General features: G+C 41.2%; 1 protein-coding gene across 1 annotated transcript; it reads right to left on the bottom strand.

The window, feature by feature from the left end:
- Positions 1 to 348: 348 nt before the first annotated feature.
- On the bottom strand, positions 349 to 4,368 carry LOC145004960 (putative protein phosphatase 2C 44). The gene is made up of 5 exons (XM_078963993.1): positions 4,178 to 4,368; positions 3,105 to 3,356; positions 1,676 to 1,952; positions 897 to 1,051; positions 349 to 722 (listed from the first exon to the last, which is right to left on the bottom strand). The coding sequence occupies exons 1-5, from the start codon at positions 4,226 to 4,228 to the stop codon at positions 585 to 587; spliced, it is 873 nt and encodes a 290-aa protein (XP_078820119.1). The 5' UTR covers positions 4,229 to 4,368; the 3' UTR covers positions 349 to 584.
- Between the last annotated feature and the right edge of the window lie 19,918 nt (positions 4,369 to 24,286).

The raw sequence follows: 24,286 nt of genomic DNA, 5'->3' as shown, positions 1-24,286 counted from the left end.
TAAAACAATATTTAAATATTAATAATTAATATTTTATAATCTTCAAGTACGTCCATTATATTTAATTATGGGTCGATGTAAATAATAAATGATAATTTGCAACGGTAGAATACACGTGAAAATAAAAGATGAATAATTGTAGTGCTCCCATACATACCTGCCCACCGTTTTATAACAAGTCATGTGCTTCATCACATGCATCTGTTCTTCAAATTATACACACTACACTCACTACTCTACTTTCTGCATTCACTATGCCAGCTACACACATTCAATTTCCTCATTATATTTTCTTTAATTATTCTCCCATAAAAAAATGCCCAACCAAATCTGATGATGCATTATTAATTTGTAAAAGACATGAAGACAAATTAAGCACACTTTAAAACAAACATATTAAACCTAACACACTATACATCATGGTCTGCTACAATTCTTATTTATGTATAGAATATACAATCCGAAAAAAACGAAAAAATAAAATAAAATACTAAATCATCGCCTATTATATACGACATATTTATTCTAAGTAATAGGAAGATATTACCGAATATGCGAATAATAGAAGATGTTAATGGGTGTTATCAACCGAATCGAATAACGATGCATGAAATATCATCTTTGCTTTTTCTTGCTAATGCCTCTGAGGTCAAACGCTTGGCGGCTGCTAAGGGATCTTTGATGGATTTCACCATCTCGATTGCCTCGTGGTTGCTCATCACCTATACCAATAGAAACTTATGTCAATGGTTAATTAGTAGAAATAGCAACGTACTTTCATTGATATTTGAGATAAAGTTAAACAACAATATTGTAGCTGTTGAGAATTGAACCCTTGTTGAGTGTATAAGTAATGCCGGATAATATAAAATGAAAAGTGAGTGAATATAACGGACCTTCCATAAGCCATCACTTGCCAATATTACAAGCTCTATGGTGGGGTCGATGGGTACATGTCGTATGTCGGGTTCTGAACTTAGATGTGCTTTTAGGCTTTGGTCCCCAAAAGCACGAGCAACCGCTAGCTGGCCATTCACTCGAGGAACATCACCTTAAAGAAAATCGTAACAACAAATTTACGTGGCCGATAGTAATACCACTTTGTCTCGAGAATGATTATAAAAAATAATTAAAATTTTAAATTTTTTGATAAACGAAAATTGATCCGGATCGAAAAAGTACAAAACTAGACTTATCGATCATAAAAAAACCTAAAGAAAAAGAACTAGACCGCCAGTCTAGTCTTAATTTTTTTTTTCTTTTTTAAAGAACACCATTGTTTTTTAAAAATATACTATCATAGATAAGCAAGTATTTTTGTTTACAAAATAGGGTTAATCTCATAAAAAAAAAAACTTATATTTTTTTTCGGATTAAATCTCAAATTTATTTTTGCCTGAAAAAGACCTTGTAATTTTTTTTTTTTTTCTGAAAAACCCACCAACTTTGTATCTTTTTTTTTTTTTCTGAAAAATCCTCAACCTTCTAAATGTTTTCCAAATGAACCCTCAACTTTTTATTTTTTCTCTAAAAAACCCTCCCAGTTTACAAACACAAAATATAAAACCTTTTATGAGATTAACCCTACAAAATACCATGAAACAATGATATTTTGTGAAAATAAAATGTTTTCATTTATGACATTATTTGTTTAAAAATCAGGACAATATTTTACCTGGAAGAATAGTGACAAATCCACCCTGTTTCTCGATCCTTTTTCTTTCTACGTGCGGTTCATGGTCCACAGTAAGTTGATTGGCGGAACCCCTCTCACACAAGACCGCCCTAGAATCGCCTATATTTGCCACCCACAGATCTTTACCGTCAATAACAATTGCGGTGACCGCAGTTGACCCGCCCGGACCTAACTGCCCGGAATTCTCAAGGATAAATTGGTCGGTAGAACGATATGCATCTTTTATTGCCTTCATTGGATCTTTCCAAAAACTTGGCTACACAATGTTTAAGAGAAGACAAAAGTTAATACGTTTTTTTTTTTTTTTTTCTAAATTGCATATTGATTAGTCTATAAATTACAGCCGTTGGATGAATTTGATCCAAGAATCATGATCGATTAATCTTAAATTCTATCGTTTTGTAGGGTTTTTAACTTTTTTGAAGGCTTTTAAGTTTTATTTTTTCGTCTAATTGCCACTAGAGTATGGTCCACGTGGCAATTCTTTCTGACTGATTTTGGAAATTTTCATAGTCAAATTTGGCCATTGACCCAATAAAAAATCTTCAAGGAGTAGGAGTAGACCAATTCCAAATTTCCATCTGGGTCCAATAAAGTATGAGGATTGACTTTAAAATATCTTAAAAAGAAAAAAAAAAAAAAAAAAAGCAAAACAAAATATTTTATAGCCATTTTTAGCCTATATGACAAAAGCTTTCGCTTTGAGGTGAAAATATCTTTTTTTGTATATTTTCTTTTTGTAAATAATCAATATATTAAATATGATTAAAACAACTATATTATGGTAGTAATAATAATTTAACTATTTGAATAAAGCTACACAACAGGTTGTATGGATTAAAAATATATTTTGAACAAGTTTCAACCCGTTTTCTTTTTTAGCATTTTTTTTTTTAATTTTACCCATTCGACCCTTTATAATTTAAAGTATAATCCAAATAAATTTTTTCATAAGTAAATGCATTAAACTTGCCACCTTTAATTGCTACCAATACTAAAGCCATTGAAAAGGAATTTCTTCATATATAGATTTAATACATAACAACTTGCTTGTGCATAGTTATGGAAAATATCACCATATCTAAATTCACTTAAAATATTCAGACTTTTGCTTATTTTAATTTTTAACATTAAACATCTTCTCTTTCCATAGGACAATAGAAGCTTTGGGATCTAGAATTTTGATATTGAAAATATAAACCATCACATAGCTAAGTATAACCTAAGCAACCTTATGTTTCCTATATCATGTACTTTATTCCTTGGTTTGCTAAGTTACTTTTTTTTCCCTAATTTAAATATTACTCAAACATAATTCCATTTCATGAAATTCATAAAGATTCACACAACATTTTGTTGTGTTATAAGAATGAAACAATAAAAGGGTAAAATGGATAGTGAAACTTACCTCATTAAGAATGTTGTTAAAAAGATTATCTTTCAAATAACTTGGCACACGATCACCCAAATGGCCATCAAAAATGGCAAATAGTCCAAGAACATGACCCTTTATGTTTCTGTATTCTGCCACGTGGTAATCTTCCATGTCATGACCAGATTGCCCTTCAACCAAGTGGAATCCATGAGACACTTGATTATCAGATGACTTACTTTTTCCTTTTCCAGTGTCAGATGATGATGCATCAAGGCAAGCAGCTTTCTGTCATTCCATCATAAAAGGAATCATTAATAAAGGGAAAAGACAAAACTTTAAATCAGAATGTCTATTCATATATGTACAAGTATAAGATAACAAAAGGGTACAAAATCCCAATTCTTAAGTTGTAACACATGTTGATTGATCAAACATTTATTTCAAGTTTCAAGTGAAGCCTAAAATTGTAAGATCTTTAATTTTCTTATAAACTTGTATTAGATTTTCATACAGATTCCTTAAAATGGAGTAAACGAAAATGCCTTTGATTGAGTTCAATTTCAATAAAATTCATATGGTAAATGATTTTGTATGTTCATCTGCATTCATTCCAGAAACAATAAAAATATATTTTCTGCCCTACGATAAAAGTCCTTTTCGAGTTTTAGATGTCAATTTTTTGAACTTTTTAACTGCAAAAGCATTAAAGTTCTTATCCTTAAAAATGATGTGTTCGAATTGAATTCAGTAAGTAGTAGATTAAAATATTCAAATCGAAAAGACTAATAAGAAAATCATCTTATCCTATGGATCAGATTTTTTCGATAACCAAAGGGATAATGAATTACGGGTGAAACCGTTGCAACCACTCTTACAAACAAGTATACGTGTTCATTGGAAGCAAATCATGAATTTACAGTTCGTTTAATCAAAACTATACACATGAATACCAAACCAAACTCGAAGATCATAACTGTTTATGCACAAAATTCAGCGATCGGAACACCAAAAATTCAAACAAAACGAGTAAAAATGATGAGATTAAATTGTTCGACAACAAATAACAAAATTATTCATAACTACGATTTCACAAACACGAAATTCACCTTGATTTTGTGGAGGATTCCACCAGTTGCAACGGGATATCTCTTCTCCATCGCCAATTTCTCTCTAAAACATAAAATCAAAACGGAATTCTTTCCCGCGGTTTTATATCTTTAGAATCGATCAACTGTTCTTACTTTGTCAAAAAGGGTTGGCGTACAGCAATCACTATGAACGATTTCACACAGATCTCTATATCTAATCTTTCTGTGCAAGTGTTTAAAGTCAGAGACAAATTCTCAAGTCTTCGAAAGGGAATACAAGGTCGTTTACTTTATGGCGGTTTTATCAAGATCATGATATTTGATCTTAGGCCCCCTCAACTTATATTTACTGTACGTAGTGGTCCCCTATCTTATAATGTTTTATAAGAAACCCCTTATTTTCAATGCACCAACTACCTGTTTGAATTTTCTAGGACCGGGAAGTTTCTCCTGTGAGAATTTTGCTAAAATTACCTTAAGGTTGTCGCAAGTTGTCAATAGTAACCCTCAGGTATGATATTAGCCTAGATCGATTGAATCTCCATGTTTATGCTTAGGATAAATCGCTTCACTTTTTGTGGTAACAAAACAATAATAATTACATGGTGCAATTTGAAAGTCTTTGTAGGAATTTCAAGATTCTTCCCTAAACGGTTTGTGATGTTTTGTGGATTAAAATTAGTGGTTAAATAATGATTTTTCATTTTGTCAATATTTGTCTAAGAGAAATCTTCAACAAAGTAATGTCAGTTTACTTTGTAATTTCAAATTAAATTTTATTTACAAAAAAATCAGAATACCCGCTAAAACTTTGAAATAACCCTCCATGCTCGGTTTCGCAAATTTAGCAAGTATTCCGACTTTTTCATTAATTCGTCAAAATATTGAGACTTTTTTGTTAATTCGGCTAAAACTTCGGAATTACACTTTTATCAATATATTAAAACGGTTTGTTTTTCACTGAGTGTAATTTTCATTTATTTTTATACAACATTATATATTCAGTTTTAAAGTCACAAAATTTTTAAAAAATATATCTATAAAATGCCAAAAACTAACAATATTCATAAAACTTGTCTAAAAAGCTTTACTAAAGATAAAGTGCTTCATAACTGCAAAATGATATTCATACAAATTTTTTGTATATATTTTTTTTGATTTCAACATTGATCTAAGTATTGGGATAACTACAAAACATATGAGATAACCTCCTATCATATTAGCAAATAAACATATTCTTAAGCTTAATGCGCGAAAATAATAAGAAATTAACTTATGTTAATACTCATTTTCTGTTGAATCATGAACTTCAACATGCTCATGTTGAACCTGTACCCAATTTGCCAATGAGAGTAGCAACATATTGGTAGCGGCTAGTCTTGCCTTGTCTAGACCACAAAACGAAGATTCGCTTGAACTCTGATACCTTCATTTCACATACACACACACGTTCCAGATCAAAAACTTTGATGTGTGTGCGCACGTAGAAAAGAAAGAAAAAGATCTATCTGAGGGGTGTATATATGTATCCCTTATCGTATCCTTCCTAATTCTGCAATAGATAGAAAGAAATAGTGGGAGAAAGTTGACACATGGATTAAGGGTTTAAACAACCAATAGAATGAAGAAGAATGGAGGAGTTCATTAACGAGAAATGTTATCCCATGGATTTAAGTATACTCAATTAGTATTATTACGTCTGTTTTGTGGTTATCCTGGTACTTAGACCAATGTTGAAATCAAAAGAAAATATACAATAATTTTTTATGAATTTCATCTTGCAATCATGGAGCACTTTATGTTCCAGTACAATTTTTCTGAAAATTTATGAAGTTTGTTAATTTTTTTGCATCGTATAAATACTTTTTCTAAAATTTGTGACTTTAAAACTCAGTATATAATGTTGTGCAAAAGAATATGAAAAAAATACACTCATTGAAAAACATACTAATTTTAGTATATTGACAAAAAGGTTATTCAGAAGTTTGAGCCGAATTAATGAAAAAGTCCCGATATTTTGACGAATTGATGAAAAAGCCGCAATACTGGCTAAGTCTATAAAACCGGCCCCGGAGGATTATTCCGAAATTTTAGCCGGTATTTTGTCTTTTTTTTTAAACAAAATTTAATTTAGTATTAAACCGTGAACTAACATAAAGTATTAGGACTTTATTGAAGATTTTTCTATTTGTCTATGAGTTTTAGATGGTAACATTTAATAAAGGAAAAAAATTTGTTTTAAAATCTAATTACAAAAGAAGTTGGCTGTAAAATGACGTTTGATAAAACATTTTATATTTTTTTATTAGCAAATCTACAAAATAAAAATAAAAATAAAAGGCCAATCAATTCAACTAGTAAGAGCAGAGAGAAAACGACAAAGGTTTGTCGCTCAAATGTGTCGTCCACAATAATATGGATCCAAGGGTGGTGTTTGCCGCCGGAAAACATAGCTAAATCATAATACCGGCGGAAAAAAATGTCACCACACCCCATAATTTTATAATCATTATGATTTGAACAAAATGATTGGTTCTGGGTCTTATTAAAACAAACAAAATGATGGTGAAAACACCAAACATTTTGATCTAACACTCGAAACGTATGAATCTAAACTCAACTAATCTATGCAACTCATTAGAACTCAATAGAACGTAAACAAAGATTTGACTTCTTCGTAGGTTTCTTCTTTTGACGAGCCATGTAGATGATCAAACTTGAGAACCCAACATAGAGTTCCTCTTTTGTAATCGCATCCAAGATGCAAAAACAAGCAGAAAGGACCATTAAGCACTAACACGAAATTGATCCAAAACGATGAATCTGATCATCATCACGTCGTGGCATATAAGGCCACGTTGTGGTATCAAGACTTCGGTTTTTCTATGGTTTTATCAAGGGTTCCGAACTCTAGTCATAGAAAGGTATTTTTCTCATATATTAAAGCTGAATTTGGAGCCATCTATTTATATGGAGGTGATTTGAAACCCAGGAGATAATTACAAAATATAATAATAATTATCTATGGTATTCAAATCATTCCGGAATATTCAATATTCGTTTATTTACTATTAATTAATTAACAAAACAAATCCCTCAAATAAATATCTTTTTCAGTTCTGCTTTATTTTGTTCTTGTATGTAACCTAAAAGGACACTACTATTTATAATAATATTATAGGGCTTGTTATGGCTATGAGCATTATTCTCCATCAGCTACCATTTACACTTAGGCATTAACAATTGATAGATACAATACTTACTAGAAACAACAGTGAGTGGCAATCTAATGCAAACCACTGTACTTATCACAACAATGCTATAAACAGTCCTAAGTCTATTGACTTCAAATTCATTTGATCTTCATGAAATCTGTATGAATTCAAATCATGGATAATATCCAATATCATAATTCAAGATTATGTTTCCCAACATAGATTTGTGATGATTGCTTTTAACTGCTAAATTGAGCACATCAATTTTAGTCGGGGCTCGGCTGAGCACTTTAGATGTCAACACCAAATCATCGATGATTCTAAATATATTTACTTCTCCATTTCTGGTAGAAGGATCAAATGAAATTTGACTACATAGGTCAGTATTATTCCTCATGCAATATCTAGTCAAACACTGTATAACTGCTATTTACAGACAACGTTGGGGGAAAACCAAGATATGATGGATTGCATGACAAAACCTCATGCATTTGTGACATCCCCAAAATCTCGGCCAGAAAAGACCGATTTCATTTATGCTTTTTAAAATAATTTTCAGAGTAAATCCTTTTAATTTTAAAAGAGATGCGGAATTTGTTCCCAAAAACAAAACATGATAAAATAGATATTTATCAAAACATTTCATAAAGAAATATGATTTCATTTCATAATCAAAAGTCGGGATGTCATGTTCCGATACAGATCATAAAGCATAAATGATAGCATTACAAGTCATTCAACAAATATATATACATATACAGACTTGTAAACAAAACAACTTGATGTTCGCACATCTTAAGCTCTTGCGCCACTTCCTGTAAAATAAATCAACTGAGTGGGTCAGGCTTGGGAGCCTGGTGAGCATATAGGGTTTTCAACCCACAATAATTATATTTAATTTCAACAATCAACAATAAACCCGATTACCCATTCCCGTTATCCTCACTTTACGTTCCTAAAAATAACGTCTATTATAAGGAACCTATTTCAGGATTTTTCATCGGGACGGACATTACTGCAGAGGGGCTTCCTCAACAATAAGTGTCCTAAAGGCAACCATGTGGGGGATAGAGTACACCGGTGAACACGTCGTTCACAACACCTACAGGTAATGAGCCTGCTAGTGTTCCACAGGACAGTCTAGAATAGTCCGTGGTCATCATCCATACTCTGCTGAATGACTAGAATAACACCAATAACACCGATGCGTCTCATCTGTTTATTACACACCAATTACCTACCCATGTTCTACCCAACATATTAGTAGATAAAAATATACATTTTTATACATTGTTTAAAAACCCGTATAACATGTTTTAATCAACACATATTCCACATAACAGATGAGGCATACACACATAACACGTATTTCATAGAGAATACATCAGATCTATAAGATAGAAGAGAGTGAATATACACTCACACGTATAACAACCAAATATATACACATAACACGTATTTTATAGAAAATACTTCATAATATTGCGTTGGAATGAAAATAACTACACACTCACTTGATCAGAAGATGATCGGGTAGCACTATGGATTGCAGAAGAGGTGTTTCTCCGTAGATCTGGAAGATCTTCACAAAACCGGGCTCCTCGCGGGCAGCGTTTCGGCTCGAGAATAACGCTATTTGGGATCCTCGGGGCTTCGGATCTTGCTTCGGGGCTCGGGAATGATACCGGGGCTTTAGGGCATAAACGACACGCAAAACGAGGCAAAACTTAGAGAGAGGGAAGAGTTTGAACAAGAGAAAATGGCTGAATTCGAGTTCTATTTATAGGCTACTGGGTCTGGGATTACGCGGGGCGTAATCTCAAATTATGCAGGGCGTACTCAGTACACGGGGCGTACTCGCGTTACGTGGGGTGTACTTTGACGTCACTGCGTGCGTCGACTGGTGGCACTCGAGTATTGGCCAGACAAGTTGCATCCGACTGAGTACGCGGGGCGTACTCAAATTACGCGGGGCGTAATTGACTTGTCAAACTTCTAAATTGCGTAACTTTCGCATATGAGCTCCGTTTTCGACGTTCTTTATATCCACGTGAAGGTCAGACCATACTCTACAACTTTCATTTAGACTCCGTCGGCTAATTTTGACTTTTATTTTTATTATTTATTTTTAGAAGGCCGGAACAGAAAAACTTCGTTATAAATTCATAACTTCTTCGTCTGACGTCCGTTCTCGCCTAACTTTTCATTGTTTTGCTACTAACAACAAGATCTTCGTTTCTCATTTAGATTGTTTCGGCTAAAAACCGCTCGATCTCAAATTGAGTATTCGGGCTGCATACTGCCACGTCGAAACTTTAGAAAATCATAACTTCCTCATACGAAGTCAGATTTGGGCGTTCCTTTTATGCACGCTCTCAGTTTAATGAAATCTATGACTTTCGTTTAGATCGCTAAGGCTAAATATCGCTCTATCTTAAATTCATATTTTACGTCACTCGGCGTCGTGTCGGTTCTGTCGCGAAACTTCGACAGGTCATAACTTCTTCGTTATAACTCGGATTTTGGCATTCCTTATATCTCCGGAATCCTTGTTTCAACCACTACAACTTTATGCAAAGATGTGGGGCTTATCTCACACTTTAATTTTGATGCTTATTTTATTCTTAATTCATTAAATTATAAAAATCAAGAAAATAAACACATAAATCACATAATTCACATAATTCACAAATAATACATTCTTATTATTTCAAGTTGAGTTACAAGGTTAACCTAGACTATTACATTGCTAAAAATGGCAAGCCCAGAAACACGGGCGTTACAATTCTCTCCACCTTAGAATGATTCTGTCCCCGGAATCACACATCAGCAAACAAATGCGGATAGCGACTCATCATGTCACTCTCCGTCTCCCAGGTGAGATTTGGCCCATTCGTGTGTTTCCATCGGACAAGCACTAACTCCACCATCTCACGTCGCAATTTCTTAGTCTTTCGGTCAACAATTGCGTCCGGTTCCTCAATCAACCTTTTGTTCTCATCGATCCTCAACTCTGAAAGTGGAATTATATCGGGAACTTCTCCCGTGAACTTCCTCAAATAACACACATGGAAAGTGTTATGAATTCCATTCAGTTCTTCTGGTAGTTCGAGCTTGTAAGCTTGGTTCCCAATCCTCTGAAGAACTTTAAACGGTCCAATAAACCTTGGACTTAACTTTCCCCTTTTTTCCAAATCTTATAAATCCCTTCCACGACGAGACTTTAAGCAAAACCGAATCTCCAACTTCAAAAGTCATCGGTCTTTGCTTTTTGTCAGCATAACTCTTTTGACGATCCTGAGCTGCTAACATTCTCTCCCTAATTATTTTCAACTTTTCAGCAGTTTGATGGACTATCTCCGGCCCCATAAACTGCTTTTCCCTAGCCTCAAGCCAACAAGACGGCGTACGACACTTCTGTCCATACAAAGCTTGATAAGGTGCCATCTTTATGCTCGAGTGAAAACTATTATTATAGGAAAATTCTACCAAAGGTAAATGTTCATCCCAATTACCTAGGAATTCCAAGGTACACGCTCTTAACATATCTTCAAGTGTTTGTATTGTCCGTTCGCTCTGACCATCTGTCTGCGGATGGTAAGCTGTACTTAAACACAACTTGGTACCCAATTCCTCTTGTAGACTTTTCCAAAATCTTGAGGTGAAACGACTATCACGATCCGACACAATTGTTAGCGAAACACCGTGAAGTCTCACAATTTCCTTCACGTAAGAATTCGCAAGCTTTTCCATAGACCATTTCTCATTGGCTGCTATGAAATGCGCACTCTTAGTGAATCGATCAACGACCACCCAAATCATGTCGTGACCATTCTTTGTTCTGGGCAGTTTAGTGACAAAATCCATAGTAATGTCTTCCCACTTACCCATAGGCACAGACAATGGTTCTAAACTCCCGTACGGTTTCTGATGTTGTGCCTTGACTCTTGCACAAGTCACATACTCGGCCACATACTTCGCAATGTCGAGCTTCATCATCGGCCACCAATAATAGGGTTTCAGGTCCCTATACATTTTAGTGCTACCGGGATGAATTGAGTACATGGTCTTGTGAGCTTCTTCCATCAGAAGATCTCTGACTCCTCCTGTCTTAGGTATCCAAATCCGATCTTGGAACACCTTCAGTCTGTGACTGTTTACACCGAACACCAACGTTTTGCCCAAACGTTCCTCCTTTCGGTCATTCTTCTCCGAAGCTTCCTCTTGAGCTTTCTTTATACTTTCCAAAATGGTTGAGACAACTTCAATTCTCAACGCTCTTGGCCTTCTCTTTTCAAGATTGACTTTCCGACTGCGAGCATCAGCGACAACATTGGCTTTACCGGGGTGGTAAAGTATCTCACAGTCGTAGTCTTTAAGTAGTTCCAGCCAGCGTCGTTGCCTCATATTCAATTCTTTCTGACTAAAGAGATATTGGAGACTCTTATGATCAGTGAAAAGTTTGCACTTCGTGCCATAGAGGTAATGCCTCCATATTTTCAGAGCGAAAACTACCGCTGCCAACTCCAAATCATGAGTCGGGTAGTTCTTTTCATGCTCTTTCAGCTGTCGAGATGCATACACGATCACCTTATCTCTGAAACGACCCAAAAATACGACCCAAAAATTTTTGTTTTTAATATAATCAAAACTGTAATCAGAGTATCATATAATAGAACCATGCGTGATGTATTCCAAGACATAATAAAATACTGTGCGGAAAACTGTATCATACTACATCAAATCAAACAACTAGATCAATCCCAGGCTAAAGCTGAGGCGGTGGTGTGTGCGATGCCGTCATCCCGAGCTCTTCCCTTTGCTTGCGGAAATACCTGAAACCAAAACTGAAACTGTAAGCACGAAGCTTAGTGAGCTCCCCCAAAATACCACATACCATACAATAACATATAAACACATATTGGGCCTTGCCCACTGCATCGGGACGAAGCTCGGAAACTGCATCGGACCGAAGTCCGAAACTGACTGGGACCTTGTCCCCTGCATCGGACCGAAGTCCGGAACTAACTGCATCGGACCGAAGTCCGGAACTAACTGCATCAGACCGAGGTCCGGAACTAACTGCATCGGACCGAGGTCCGGAACTAACTGCATCGGACCGAAGTCCGGAACTAACTGCATCGGACCGAAGTCCAGAACTGGCTGCATCGGACCGAAGTCCAGAACTGACTGCATCAGACCGAAGTCCGGAACTGAGCATAGCATAGCATATCATAACAACTAGCATGAGCGCATATACTGCATACTACATCGGGCCGTAGCCCGGAACACATAATACATGACACATAAAACATAGCTCACAAATCCTGTCTGAGCCACGAAGGCATCAAACATACTAACTACTGCATCGGATCAAGTCCGGAAACTACTGCTAACTGGACGGGCCGGCATTGTGGCCTTAGACCCGTCCCTACTGGAAGGAAACTCACCTCGTAAACTGGCGGCTGAGTGTGTGTCTCTGAAAGCTAACGGCTGCTGCTCCTTAATCTCCTCGGCTACAAGTCCATGAACACACTCAATCAAATACTAAACACTGCACTTGGGGTAAAATGACTCTTTTACCCTTGGTCAAAGTCAACTTACTTTTGGGGCTGACTCGCCGAGTTGGGCCGCCCAACTCGCCGAGTCTCACTCTCACTTCCAACTCATACTCACTGCGACTCGTTGAGTGTGGCATCGACTCGACGAGTACCCTCTTGATCCAAGAACTCAGACAATCTTCATCCGACTCGCCGAGTCGTATGAACAGACTCGACGAGTTGTTCTTGATCCTAAGGAGATTGCCTTGGACTCACCGAGTTGTATGAACAACTCGTCGAGTCCCTCCATCACTGAGTCTACCCTCAACTCGCTGAGTCCACTCTCTAACTCACTGGGTGCACTCGACACTGCTAAAAACGAAGGAATCGGGGACTCGCGACCCGACTCGCTGAGCCGCTCATCCCGACTCGCCGAGTCGCTGCCATGCAGCTAGTTTTTACTCGATTTCTCTTGAATCCAACACATGCAAATGATAGATCTGGGTCCAATAAGCTGTTTTACCACGTAAAGTTTCCAACTTTACGTGCACAACCTCATGAATAAGGGAAATAGGGCCAAAAGATGCACAAAATGAGTAGATCCATGGCTAATATGCAATGTAACTCCAAAAAGACAGTAGATCTGGGCTCTACAACACCCCAACATTCAGATCCAAAGGTATTTCGACTTATTAAGACATTCATGCAAACATAAGGCTTGGAACAAACATCAAATAGCTCTTAGAAGAGCTCTAATGGAAGTTTAAAGCATATAACAAGAAGGGAACTCCGAAAATACCTCAATAAACTCAGATTTGCCCTTGGATCTTTGCACTACAACTCGTTTCCTTGCTTCTTTCTTCTTCTCCTTCTTCACACCTTCACAAGAATGGCACCAAATCACTTATAAGCTCTCAAGGGAGGATTAGGGTTCTCTCACTGTGTTCTCAGGGTGAAAGTGGCGAGAATGAGGCTATAATGTGGTTTAAATAGTGGGCAAACCCGGGGGATTTAGGGTTTCACCCTGATGGACGGACTCGCCGAGTCCGGGATATGGACTCGCCGAGTCCCCGGCTCCCGCGTGCACAAAATACGCGACCCAACTCGGCGAGTCAGGCTAGAACTCGCCGAGTCCCTCTTGAAAACTTAGACAATTAACAATTAATTAACATACCGGGAACGGGTCGTTACAATTCTCCCCTACTTGTCTCAGACTTCGTCCTCGAAGTCTGCTACAGCTGGATCTGCGAATAACTCCGGGTAGTGCGTTCTCATCTCTTCCTCAGCCTCCCACGTCCATTCAGATCCCTTCCGGTGCTGCCACTGCACCTTCACTAGCTGAATGACCTTGTTCCTCAAGGTCTTGATCTTCCGATCCAGAATCACGACCGGCCTCTCAATATAATTCAGGCTGCTATCAACCTGAATATCCTCTAGGGGAACGACTGCTGACTCATCCACCAAACACTTTCTCAACTGCGACACGTGGAAAGTGTTTTGAATCTGACTAAGCTCCTCAGGAAGATCTAAACGATAAGCAACCCGACCCACCCGGGCCGTAACCCTGAAAGGACCAATAAATCTGGGGCCCAGCTTGCCCCTCTTCCGGAACCTGATGACACCTTTCCAAGGTGAGACTTTCAGAAGAACCATATCTCCCACCTGGAACTCCAAGTCCGAACGCCTCCTGTCAGCGTAGCTCTTCTGCCAACTCTGCGCAGTCTGCAGCCTACTACGGACCTGCTGGATCAACTCAATCGTCTTGAGTACCACTTCGGTGATCCCGATGACTCGCTGACCGACCTCGCCCCAACAAATCAGGGTCCTGCACTTCCTGCCATATAACATCTCAAAAGGAGGTCGATCAATGCTCACATGATAACTGTTGTTATACGAGAATTCCGCTAACGGAAGATACGTATCCCAACTGCCCCCAAAGTCTAGAACACATGCCCTAAGCATGTCCTCGAGAGTCTGAATCGTCCTCTCGCTCTGCCCGTCAGTCTGAGGATGGAAAGCGGTGCTGAAATGGAGACGAGTACCCATCTCGTCGTGGAATCGCTTCCAGAATCTGGACGTGAAGCGAACATCTCGGTCCGACACCACCGATACCGGCACTCCATGACGTGCCACAATCTCACGCACATAGATATCGGCTAACTTTTCCGCCGATATACTCTCCTGAATCGGAATAAAATGGGCACTCTTCGTCAACCGATCCACTACTACCCATATCGAGTCCACCCCGCGTGCGGTCCTAGGGAGTTTGGTGACAAAATCCATGGTGATGTCCTCCCATTTCCACACGGGAATGTCTAACGGTTGCATCTTGCCGTGGGGTCTCTGGTGCTCTGCCTTGACCTTCCGGCAGGTCAAACATCTCTCCACATACCAAGCGACATCTCGCTTCATGCAGGGACACCAATAATCAGATCGAAGATCTCGATACATCTTCGTCGCTCCTGGATGGATAGAAAATCGAGACTTATGAGCCTCGTCCATCAATACCTGCCGTACTCCACCCCAGTACGGTACCCACACCCTACCATGAAGCGTCAACAAACCCCGACTATCGTAATCAAACGATGCTACTCGACCCACTATCCTCTCACATTTCTGCCTCTCCTCCTTGAGGCCCTCCACCTGAGCCTCCTTGATCCGCTCCAACAGCGGAGTGATCACTATCATCCTCATGCACAGATCCCTGATAGGGGCCGCCGACACTTTGCGGCTTAGGGCGTCGGCCACCACGTTGGCCTTCCCTGGATGATAAAGGATCTCACAATCATAATCCTTTAGTACGTCCAACCACCTCCTCTGCCTCATGTTCAGACTCGGCTGATCCATAAGATACCGCAAACTCTTGTGATCCATGTATATAGTACAATGGACCCCATACAGGTAATGTCTCCAAATCTTGAGGGCAAACACAACTGCCCCCAGCTCCAAATCGTGCGTAGGATAATTAGCCTCGTGAGGCTTCAACTGTCTTGAGGCATAAGCTACCACATGGCCTCGCTGCATCAATACTGCTCCCATACCTGTGATCGAAGCATCACGATAGACTACGAAATCCTCTACTCCCTTTGGCAAGGTAAGGATCGGGGCCTCGCACAATCTCTGCCTGAGAGTCTCGAACGCCGCCTGCTGCTCAGGCCCCCAACGAAAAACCACCGACTTCTTGGTTAGTCGGGTGAGTGGCACTGCTATCTTGGAGAAGTCCTGAATAAATCTCCGATAATACCCTGCCAACCCTAGGAAGCTCCGAATCTCAGAGGGAGACCTCGGGACCTCCCACTGCATCACGGCCTCAATCTTGGCCGGATCTACCAAAATACCCTTCTGGTTGACGAGATGGCCAAGAAACTGCACCTCGCGCAACCAGAACTCACACTTGGAGAACTTTGCGAAAAGTCTCTCCCTCCTCAAAGTCTCCAACACCTCCCGCAGGTGCTCCTCGTGCTGCCCCTGAGTCTTGGAATATACCAAGATGTCATCTATGAATACTATCACCGACCGATCCAACATCGGTCTGCACACGCGGTTCATGAGATCCATGAACGCGGCTGGGGCATTGGTGAGCCCAAATGGCATCACCACGAACTCATAATGACCATACCGGGTCCTGAAAGCAGTCTTCTGTACATCCTCATCTCTAACCCTCATCTGATGATATCCAGAGCGTAGATCGATCTTGGAGAACCAAGACGCTCCCTGAAGCTGATCAAACAAATCATCTATCCTCGGAAGTGGGTAACGGTTCTTCACCGTTACTTTGTTCAACTCCCGATAGTCAATGCACATCCGATGCGACCCATCCTTCTTCCTCACAAATAAGATCGGCGCTCCCCAAGGAGAACTGCTCGGCCGAATGAAACCCTTGTCTAACAGCTCCTGAAGCTGTGTAGACAACTCCTGCATCTCAGGGGGAGCTAGCCGATATGGTGCTTTGGCTATCGGGGCCGCACCAGGAACTAGATCGATCCTGAACTCAACCTGTCTCTCTGGAGGTATCCCCGGCAAATCCTCGGGAAACACATCTGGGTAATCTCGAACAATAGGAACATCATCAATTGTCGTCTTGCCCTTCTCCCGGGCATCCAAGACGTATGCGATAAAACCGGTGCAACCCTGCTGAACATAGCGCCTCGCCCTTGCGGCGGAACAAAAGATCGGACCACGCTGTGGCCTCTCGCCCTGAATCACTAACTCTCCCCCACTTGGAGTGCGAACCCTCACTAGTTGAAGGTCACAATCAATCACCGCCCCATTGGGGCTCAGCCAATCCATGCCCACAATAACTTTATTCCCACGCAGGGGAATAGGAACCAGGTCCACTGAAAACTGCTCATCAAATATCTGAAGGGAACACCCTCTATGCACTCTGCCGACCCTCACGGTCCTATCATCTGCTATCTCAACCTCTAACGGACACTCCAGCTCCCCTGGAGCTCTGCTAAATTTCTTGCTAAGCGCAAGCGATGCAAATGATCGGGTAGCTCCCGAATCGAACAATACCAAAGCAGAAATGCCGTTCACCAAGAACGACCCTAAATAAAGCATATCATCAAGAAATATACAAACGATAACAATAATAATCAAAAGGTGAAGGAAAGATACCTACCCGTCACCACATCAGGAGTCGCTCGCGCCTCCTCTGCTGTCATCTGAAACGCCCGGCTCTTCGCTGCTGGTGCATCAGATCGGCCCTGCCGGCCATCTGTAATCCTCAAGGTGGCAGGGGCAGGTGCAACCACCTTCCCTGCTGCAGCTAGACTGGGACACTGGGACTTTTTATGTCCCCTCTGATTGCACTGAAAACAAATCAGGTCTGATGCTGAAACCACAGTAGCAGGGGCCGTACAATCCCTGCTCATATGCCCAATCCGACCACACTTGTAGCAGCCGGAACTCCCTGCCTTGCACGCCCCCTCGTGCATCCTCCCACACTTGCCACACTGACCGTGGCTCTGCTGACTCCTGGACCTGTGATCTGAAACCTTGGGCTTTTTGCCCGCACTACCTGAACCCGAAACCGCCTCCGGTTTCCTCTTCCTCTCCATCTCGAGATCAATCTCCCTCTCCGTGGCTCTAGCAATCATGTCGTCCAGCGTTTTACAACTGGACCGGCTCATAAACATGCGGATATCACTCCGCAACATCTCATGATAACGGGCCTTCTTCATCTCCTCATCGGCTGCATACTGAGGAACAAGAAGAGCCCTCTCCCTGAACTTGGCGGTGATCTCCGCCACTGACTCGGTAGTCTGAGTAAGATCCTGGAACTCCCTGGCTAGCTGCTGCACCTCAATGACCGGTGCAAACTCCACCCTGAACCTGGTAGAGAAATCTGTCCAGGTCATAGCATCCAACGCCGCATCATCCCCGATGGCGTGTCCGACCTCCTCCCACCAATCCCGTGCCCTGTCCTTCAGTAGACAGGACGCCAATTTGACCTTGTCCCCCTCGGGACACCTGCTAGTGCGGAAGGCGTTGGCCACATCCGCCAACCATCTAGTACTCGCTATGGGGTCCCGCGCCCCATGATAGTCTGGAGCTCCGCACGCCCTGAACTCCCTGAATGTAAGAGTGCGCGACCCCATCACGGCCGCCATCTCAGCCCGGAAAGTACTCAGTCTCTCATCCATCATCTCCAAAATACCTTCCTTGATCGAACCGAAGATCACAGGAGTCTGCTCCAATATGATGCGGGTAACCTCAGAAGAAAGGAACTCTCTGGTCTGCTCATCCATCTGCCCGACCTCCGGGCCTGATCCCGATCCTGATCCCCCTCCGGCATCTGAGCTGCCGCCTGCTGGTCTCGGGCGCAAAACTACCATTCTGAAACATATCATAACAACATCAGAACATTGAAATATCTCAAGGGATCATGACACTGCTACTAGCTTCCTGGTCTTGTCTTGGCCTTCCTTGATTCGAGTACGGATCCTCTGCTTTTAGTAGTACGGGCCCATACTACCTTCCACATCTATCCGTACTTTCCTCAAGAACTGCCTTGACCCCACCAAGTCACTTCTACTACTGCTATTCTCTGCTACTCTCATCCTAGGCTTGCCCTAGGAAAATCTCAGGCTGAACACAACTGGTCCTCAGCTGTTGAAGGTTTCCTCATAACGCCAACTAGCCATTACCTAAACACCATCACATGTGATGAGGATCAGATAATCCTTCGAATAAAAGACCCGTCCCTATAACGGTTGGACTCAAACAAGAGCTGCGCAATAGGGCCAGTTCCAGTACTCTGAGATTATTCAATCCTAGTCACATGTGGTGTGACGTGTTCACCTAATGGCTAACTCCCATCACTTGGAACCCCACTAAGCACAAAGCAAGCAGCATTCGGACACGGAAAACAGACTCAAGCAAACTATTCTCATAACAAGAAACTGCACTAGCATAAGATGCTAAGCTCCTGCTATCAGGCATAACCTAATCAGGCTATCCTACTGCTGTCTACTCAGTACTAGCATGCAATACTCATAAAGCTGCAACACATAAGCAGGCACATAAGGCATTCTCCTAAATCCTTAGTCCTATACTAGCATGCTGTTCTACTAAAACTAAAATTGAACAAATAACTTGTATGGGTAATTTGGGAGTACTTACATGAGCTCGGCTGACCGCATGCACACACCTCTATCTTGTTAAAAAAATTGTTCCTTTCTAAGTACTTTCAAAATTCTTTTTATAAAACGTTTTTATTTTAATAAAATCTTTCATTTCCCTTAGTTTGAGTTCAGATACACCCGGAAGTGTATCCGAATCCCTCAAACCAGGGCTCTGATACCAACTTGAAACGACCCAAAAATATGACCCAAAAATTTTTGTTTTTAATATAATCAAAAATGTAATCAGAGTATCATATAATAGAACCATGCGTGATGTATTCCAAGACATAATAAAATACTGTGCGGAAAACTGTATCATACTACATCAAATCAAACAACTAGATCAATCCCAGGCTAAAGCTGAGGCGGTGGTGTGTGCGATGCCGTCATCCCGAGCTCTTCCCTTTGCTTGCGGAAATACCTGAAACCAAAACTGAAACTGTAAGCACGAAGCTTAGTGAGCTCCCCCAAAATACCACATACCATACAATAACATATAAACACATATTGGGCCTTTCCCACTGCATCGGGACGAAGCCCGGAAACTGCATCGGACCGAAGTCCGAAACTGACTGGGACCTTGTCCCCTGCATCGGACCGAAGTCCGGAACTAACTGCATCGGACCGAGGTCCGGAACTAACTGCATCGGACCGAGGTCCGGAACTAACTGCATCGGACTGAGGTCCGGAACTAACTGCATCGGACCGAAGTCCGGAACTAACAGCATCGGACCGAAGTCCGGAACTGGCTGCATCGGACCGAAGTCCGGAACTGACTGCATCGGACCGAAGTCCGGAACTGAGCATAGCATAGCATATCATAACAACTAGCATGAGCGCATATACTACATACTACATCGGGCCGTAGCCCAGAACACATAATACATGACACATAAAACATAGCTCACAAATCCTGTCTGAGCCACGAAGGCATCAAACATACTAACTACTGCATCGGATCAAGTCCAGAAACTACTGGTAACTGGACGGGCCGGCATTGTGGCCTTAGACCCGTCCCTACTGGAAGGAAACTCACCTCGTAAACTGGCGGCTGAGTGTGTGTCTCTGAAAGCTAACGGCTGCTGCTCCTGAATCTCCTCGGCTATAAGTCCATGAACACACTCAATCAAATACTAAACACTGCACTTGGGGTAAAATGACTCTTTTACCCTTGGTCAAAGTCAACTTACTTTTGGGGCTGACTCGCCGAGTTGGGCCGCCCAACTCGCCGAGTCTCACTCTCACTTCCAACTCATACTCACTGCGACTCATCGAGTGTGGCATCGACTCGACGAGTACCCTCTTGATCCAAGAACTCAGACAATCTTCATCCGACTCGCCGAGTCGTATGAACAGACTCGACGAGTTGTTCTTGATCCTAAGGAGATTGCCTTGGACTCGCTGAGTTGTATGAACAACTCGTCGAGTCCCTCCATCACTGAGTCTACCCTCAACTCGCTGAGTCCACTCTCTAACTCACTGGGTGCACTCGACACTGCTAAAAACGAAGGAATCGGGGACTCGCGACCCGACTCGCCGAGCCGCTCATCCCGACTCGCCGAGTCGTTGCCATGCAGCTAGTTTTCACTCGATTTCTCTTGAATCCAACACATGCAAATGATAGATCTGGGTCCAATAAGCTGTTTTACCACGTAAAGTTTCCAACTTTACGTGCACAACCTCATGAATAAGGGAAATAGGGCCAAAAGATGCACAAAATGAGTAGATCCATGGCTAATATGCAATGTAACTCCAAAAAGACAGTAGATCTAGGCTCTACAACACCCCAACATTCAGATCCAAAGGTATTTCGACTTATTAAGACATTCATGCAAACATAAGGCTTGGAACAAACATCAAATAGCTCTTAGAAGAGCTCTAATGGAAGTTTAAAGCATATAACAAGAAGGGAACTCCGAAAATACCTCAATAAACTCAGATTTGCCCTTGGATCTTTGCACTACAACTCGTTTCCTTGCTTCTTTCTTCTTCTCCTTCTTCACACCTTCACAAGAATGGCACCAAATCACTTATAAGCTCTCAAGGGAGGATTAGGGTTCTCTCACTGTGTTCTCAGGGTGAAAGTGGCGAGAATGAGCCTATAATGTGGTTTAAATAGTGGGCAAACCCGGGGGATTTAGGGTTTCACCCAGACGGACGGACTCGCCGAGTCCCCGGCTCCCGCGTGCACAAAATACGCGACCCAACTCGGCGAGTCAGGCTAGAACTCGCCGAGTCCCTCTTGAAAACTTAGACAATTAACAATTAATTAACATACCGGGAACGGGTCGTTACAATCTCTTTGGGTCAAAACACAACCCAATCCAACACCAGACGCATCGCTATAAACAACGAAGTCTTCAACTCCATTGGGTAGAGAAAGTATCGGTGCCTCGCATAGTTTCTTCTTTAGCTTCTCGAATGCTTCTTTATGCTTATCATTCCAAGCATAAGTAGCTCCTTTGTGGGTCAAAGCTGTTAATGGACTAGCGATCGAAGAAAAGCCTTGGATAAACCTTCGGTAATATCCAGCTAATCCTAAAAAGCTTCGAATCTCCGTGGGACTTTTTGGTTGTTCCCACTTCATTACTGCTTCCATCTTTGCTGGATCAACCATTATACCTTCTTGGTTGACCACGTGACCCAAGAATTGGACTTCTCGAATCCAAAAATCACATTTGGAGAACTTCGCATACAGCTTCTCCTTCTTCAAGACTTCCAAAACTTCTCGCAAGTGTCTGCCATGCTCCTCTTGGCTTTTTGAATAAATCAGAATGTCATCAATGAACACTATCACAGATTTATCAAGGAACGGATTACAAACCCTGTTCATTAAATCCATGAATGCTGCTGGAGCATTGGTTAGTCCAAACGACATAACCAAAAACTCATAGTGTCCATATCGGGTTCTGAATGCAGTCATCTCTATATCCTGCTCTCTTACTTTTAGCTGATGATATCCTGACCTCAAGTCGATCTTTGAGAAATAACTTGAACCTTGTAGCTGATCGAATAGGTCATCAATCCTCGGCAACGGATATCTATTCTTTATTGTTGCCTTATTCAACTCTCGGTAATCAATGCACATCCTCATGCTTCCATCTTTCTTCTTTACGAATAACACCGGAGCTCCACAGGGTGATGAACTAGGTCTAATGAAACCTTTGTCCAATAACTCCTAAAGTTGCATCATTAGCTCCTTCATCTCCGTCGGTGCTAATCGATAAGGTGCTTTTGCAATTGGCGTTGTTGAGGGCAACAAGTCAATACGAAATTCTACTTGTCGATCGGGCGGTAATCCAGGAAGATCTTCGGGAAATACTTCCGGATAATCACACACAACAGGAATATTTTGCATCACCTTCTTTTCCTTCTTAGCATCGATCACGAATGCTAAGTATGATGTACACCCCTTGGTCAAACATTTTCTGGCTTTCATTAGAGAAATGATTCCAGAATTTACTCTGCGTTTATCTCCATACACCATAAACGATTCCTTTCCAGGCGAATTCACTTTCACTATTTTCTTCTTGCATGAAATTTCGGCATCATTGGCACTAAGCCAATCCATTCCCAAAACGATGTCGAAACCATTAAGTTCTATAGGTAATAATTCCTCGTGGAACTTATTCCCATTCAAATCAATTAAAATGTTTTTCATACGATGGCTAACAGGTACAATCTTGCCACTAGCAACTTCGACTAATAAAGCATTATCTAGTCTCACAATAGGCAAAGCTAGTTTTCTACCAAATTCATGCGATATAAAGGAGTAGTTGGCTCCAGAATTAAATAAAATTTGGGCAGGCAATTTGTTAACAAGAAAGGTACCTGAAGCGACATCAGCTTCATCTTTAGCAGCTTCCAGTGTCATCTGGAATGCTCTCGCCTTTGGCTTTGGTGGAATGTTGGGTCTTGCTGCTTCCTTCTTTTTCGTACAATCTCTTGTGATGTGCCCCTCCTCACCGCAACCATAACAAACATTCTTGGTGAAAGTGCATTCATTGGCATAATGCCCTAGCTTTCCACACTTGAAGCATGTGGTTTCCCCGCCACACTTCCCATGATGCTTCTTCTTGCACTTGTCGCACCATTTCGCCTCTACCTTTCCTCCACTTCCTCTCGAACTAGACTTCGAGAATTTACTTTTCTTGCTGGACCCTGAAAATCCATCGATTTTCCTTTTCTCACCAACCTCTGACCTTTCTAGACCTTTTCCCCTGATCTGGGTCTCAACATTTCTACCAGCCCAGATGGCGGCTTTCAATGTGGTTGCTTGCTTAACCATTGGACCATAGTCCGCTGGTAGTCCAAGGGCAAACTTGTTGACCTTAGAGAGTTCTGTAGGTACCAAATATGGGATAAACTTCATCTTTTCCGTGAAACTTGTAGCGTATTCAGTAACGCTCAATTTCCCTTTCTTCAAATTCTGAAACTCATTACTGATTTCCAGAAGGTCCTGCTCAGAGCAGTATTGCAGTTTTAGTTGTTCCAGAAAGTCTTCCCAAGATATTTTGCTTGCTTCTCCCTTGGGCATAGAGTCAGCTAACAGCTTCCACCAACTCAACACGCGAGATTTTAGCAGAGGGATCGCAAGAGCGGTCTTCTGCCTGTTGCTGCATTCGCAACTTTCAAACATAGTCTCCATTTCGGAGACCCAGTCCATAACTTGCACCGGCGTCGGGCTTCCGGATAGGCATGGTGGTTTGGATGCCATGAAATCCTTATACTTGCACCCACGAC

This window comes from Lactuca saligna, chromosome 7 (assembly GCF_052625555.1).
Source record: "Lactuca saligna cultivar CGN05327 chromosome 7, ASM5262555v1, whole genome shotgun sequence".
NCBI classification, from domain to species: Eukaryota; Viridiplantae; Streptophyta; class Magnoliopsida; order Asterales; family Asteraceae; genus Lactuca; species Lactuca saligna.
This window is presented reverse-complemented; position numbering and strand designations above follow the sequence as displayed.

What these genes read in the sequence shown, in the direction of transcription:
- LOC145004960 (XM_078963993.1), bottom strand. Translation starts at nt 4,228, where the DNA reads ATGGAGAAGAGATATCCCGTTGCAACTGGTGGAATCCTCCACAAAATC. An exon ending in TTAACAACATTCTTAATGAG is followed by an intron (nt 1,953 to 3,104) that starts GTAAGTTTCACT and finishes AACATTGTGTAG; the next exon opens with CCAAGTTTTTGGAAAGATCC. An exon ending in CAAGTGATGGCTTATGGAAG is followed by an intron (nt 723 to 896) that starts GTCCGTTATATT and finishes CTATTGGTATAG; the next exon opens with GTGATGAGCAACCACGAGGC.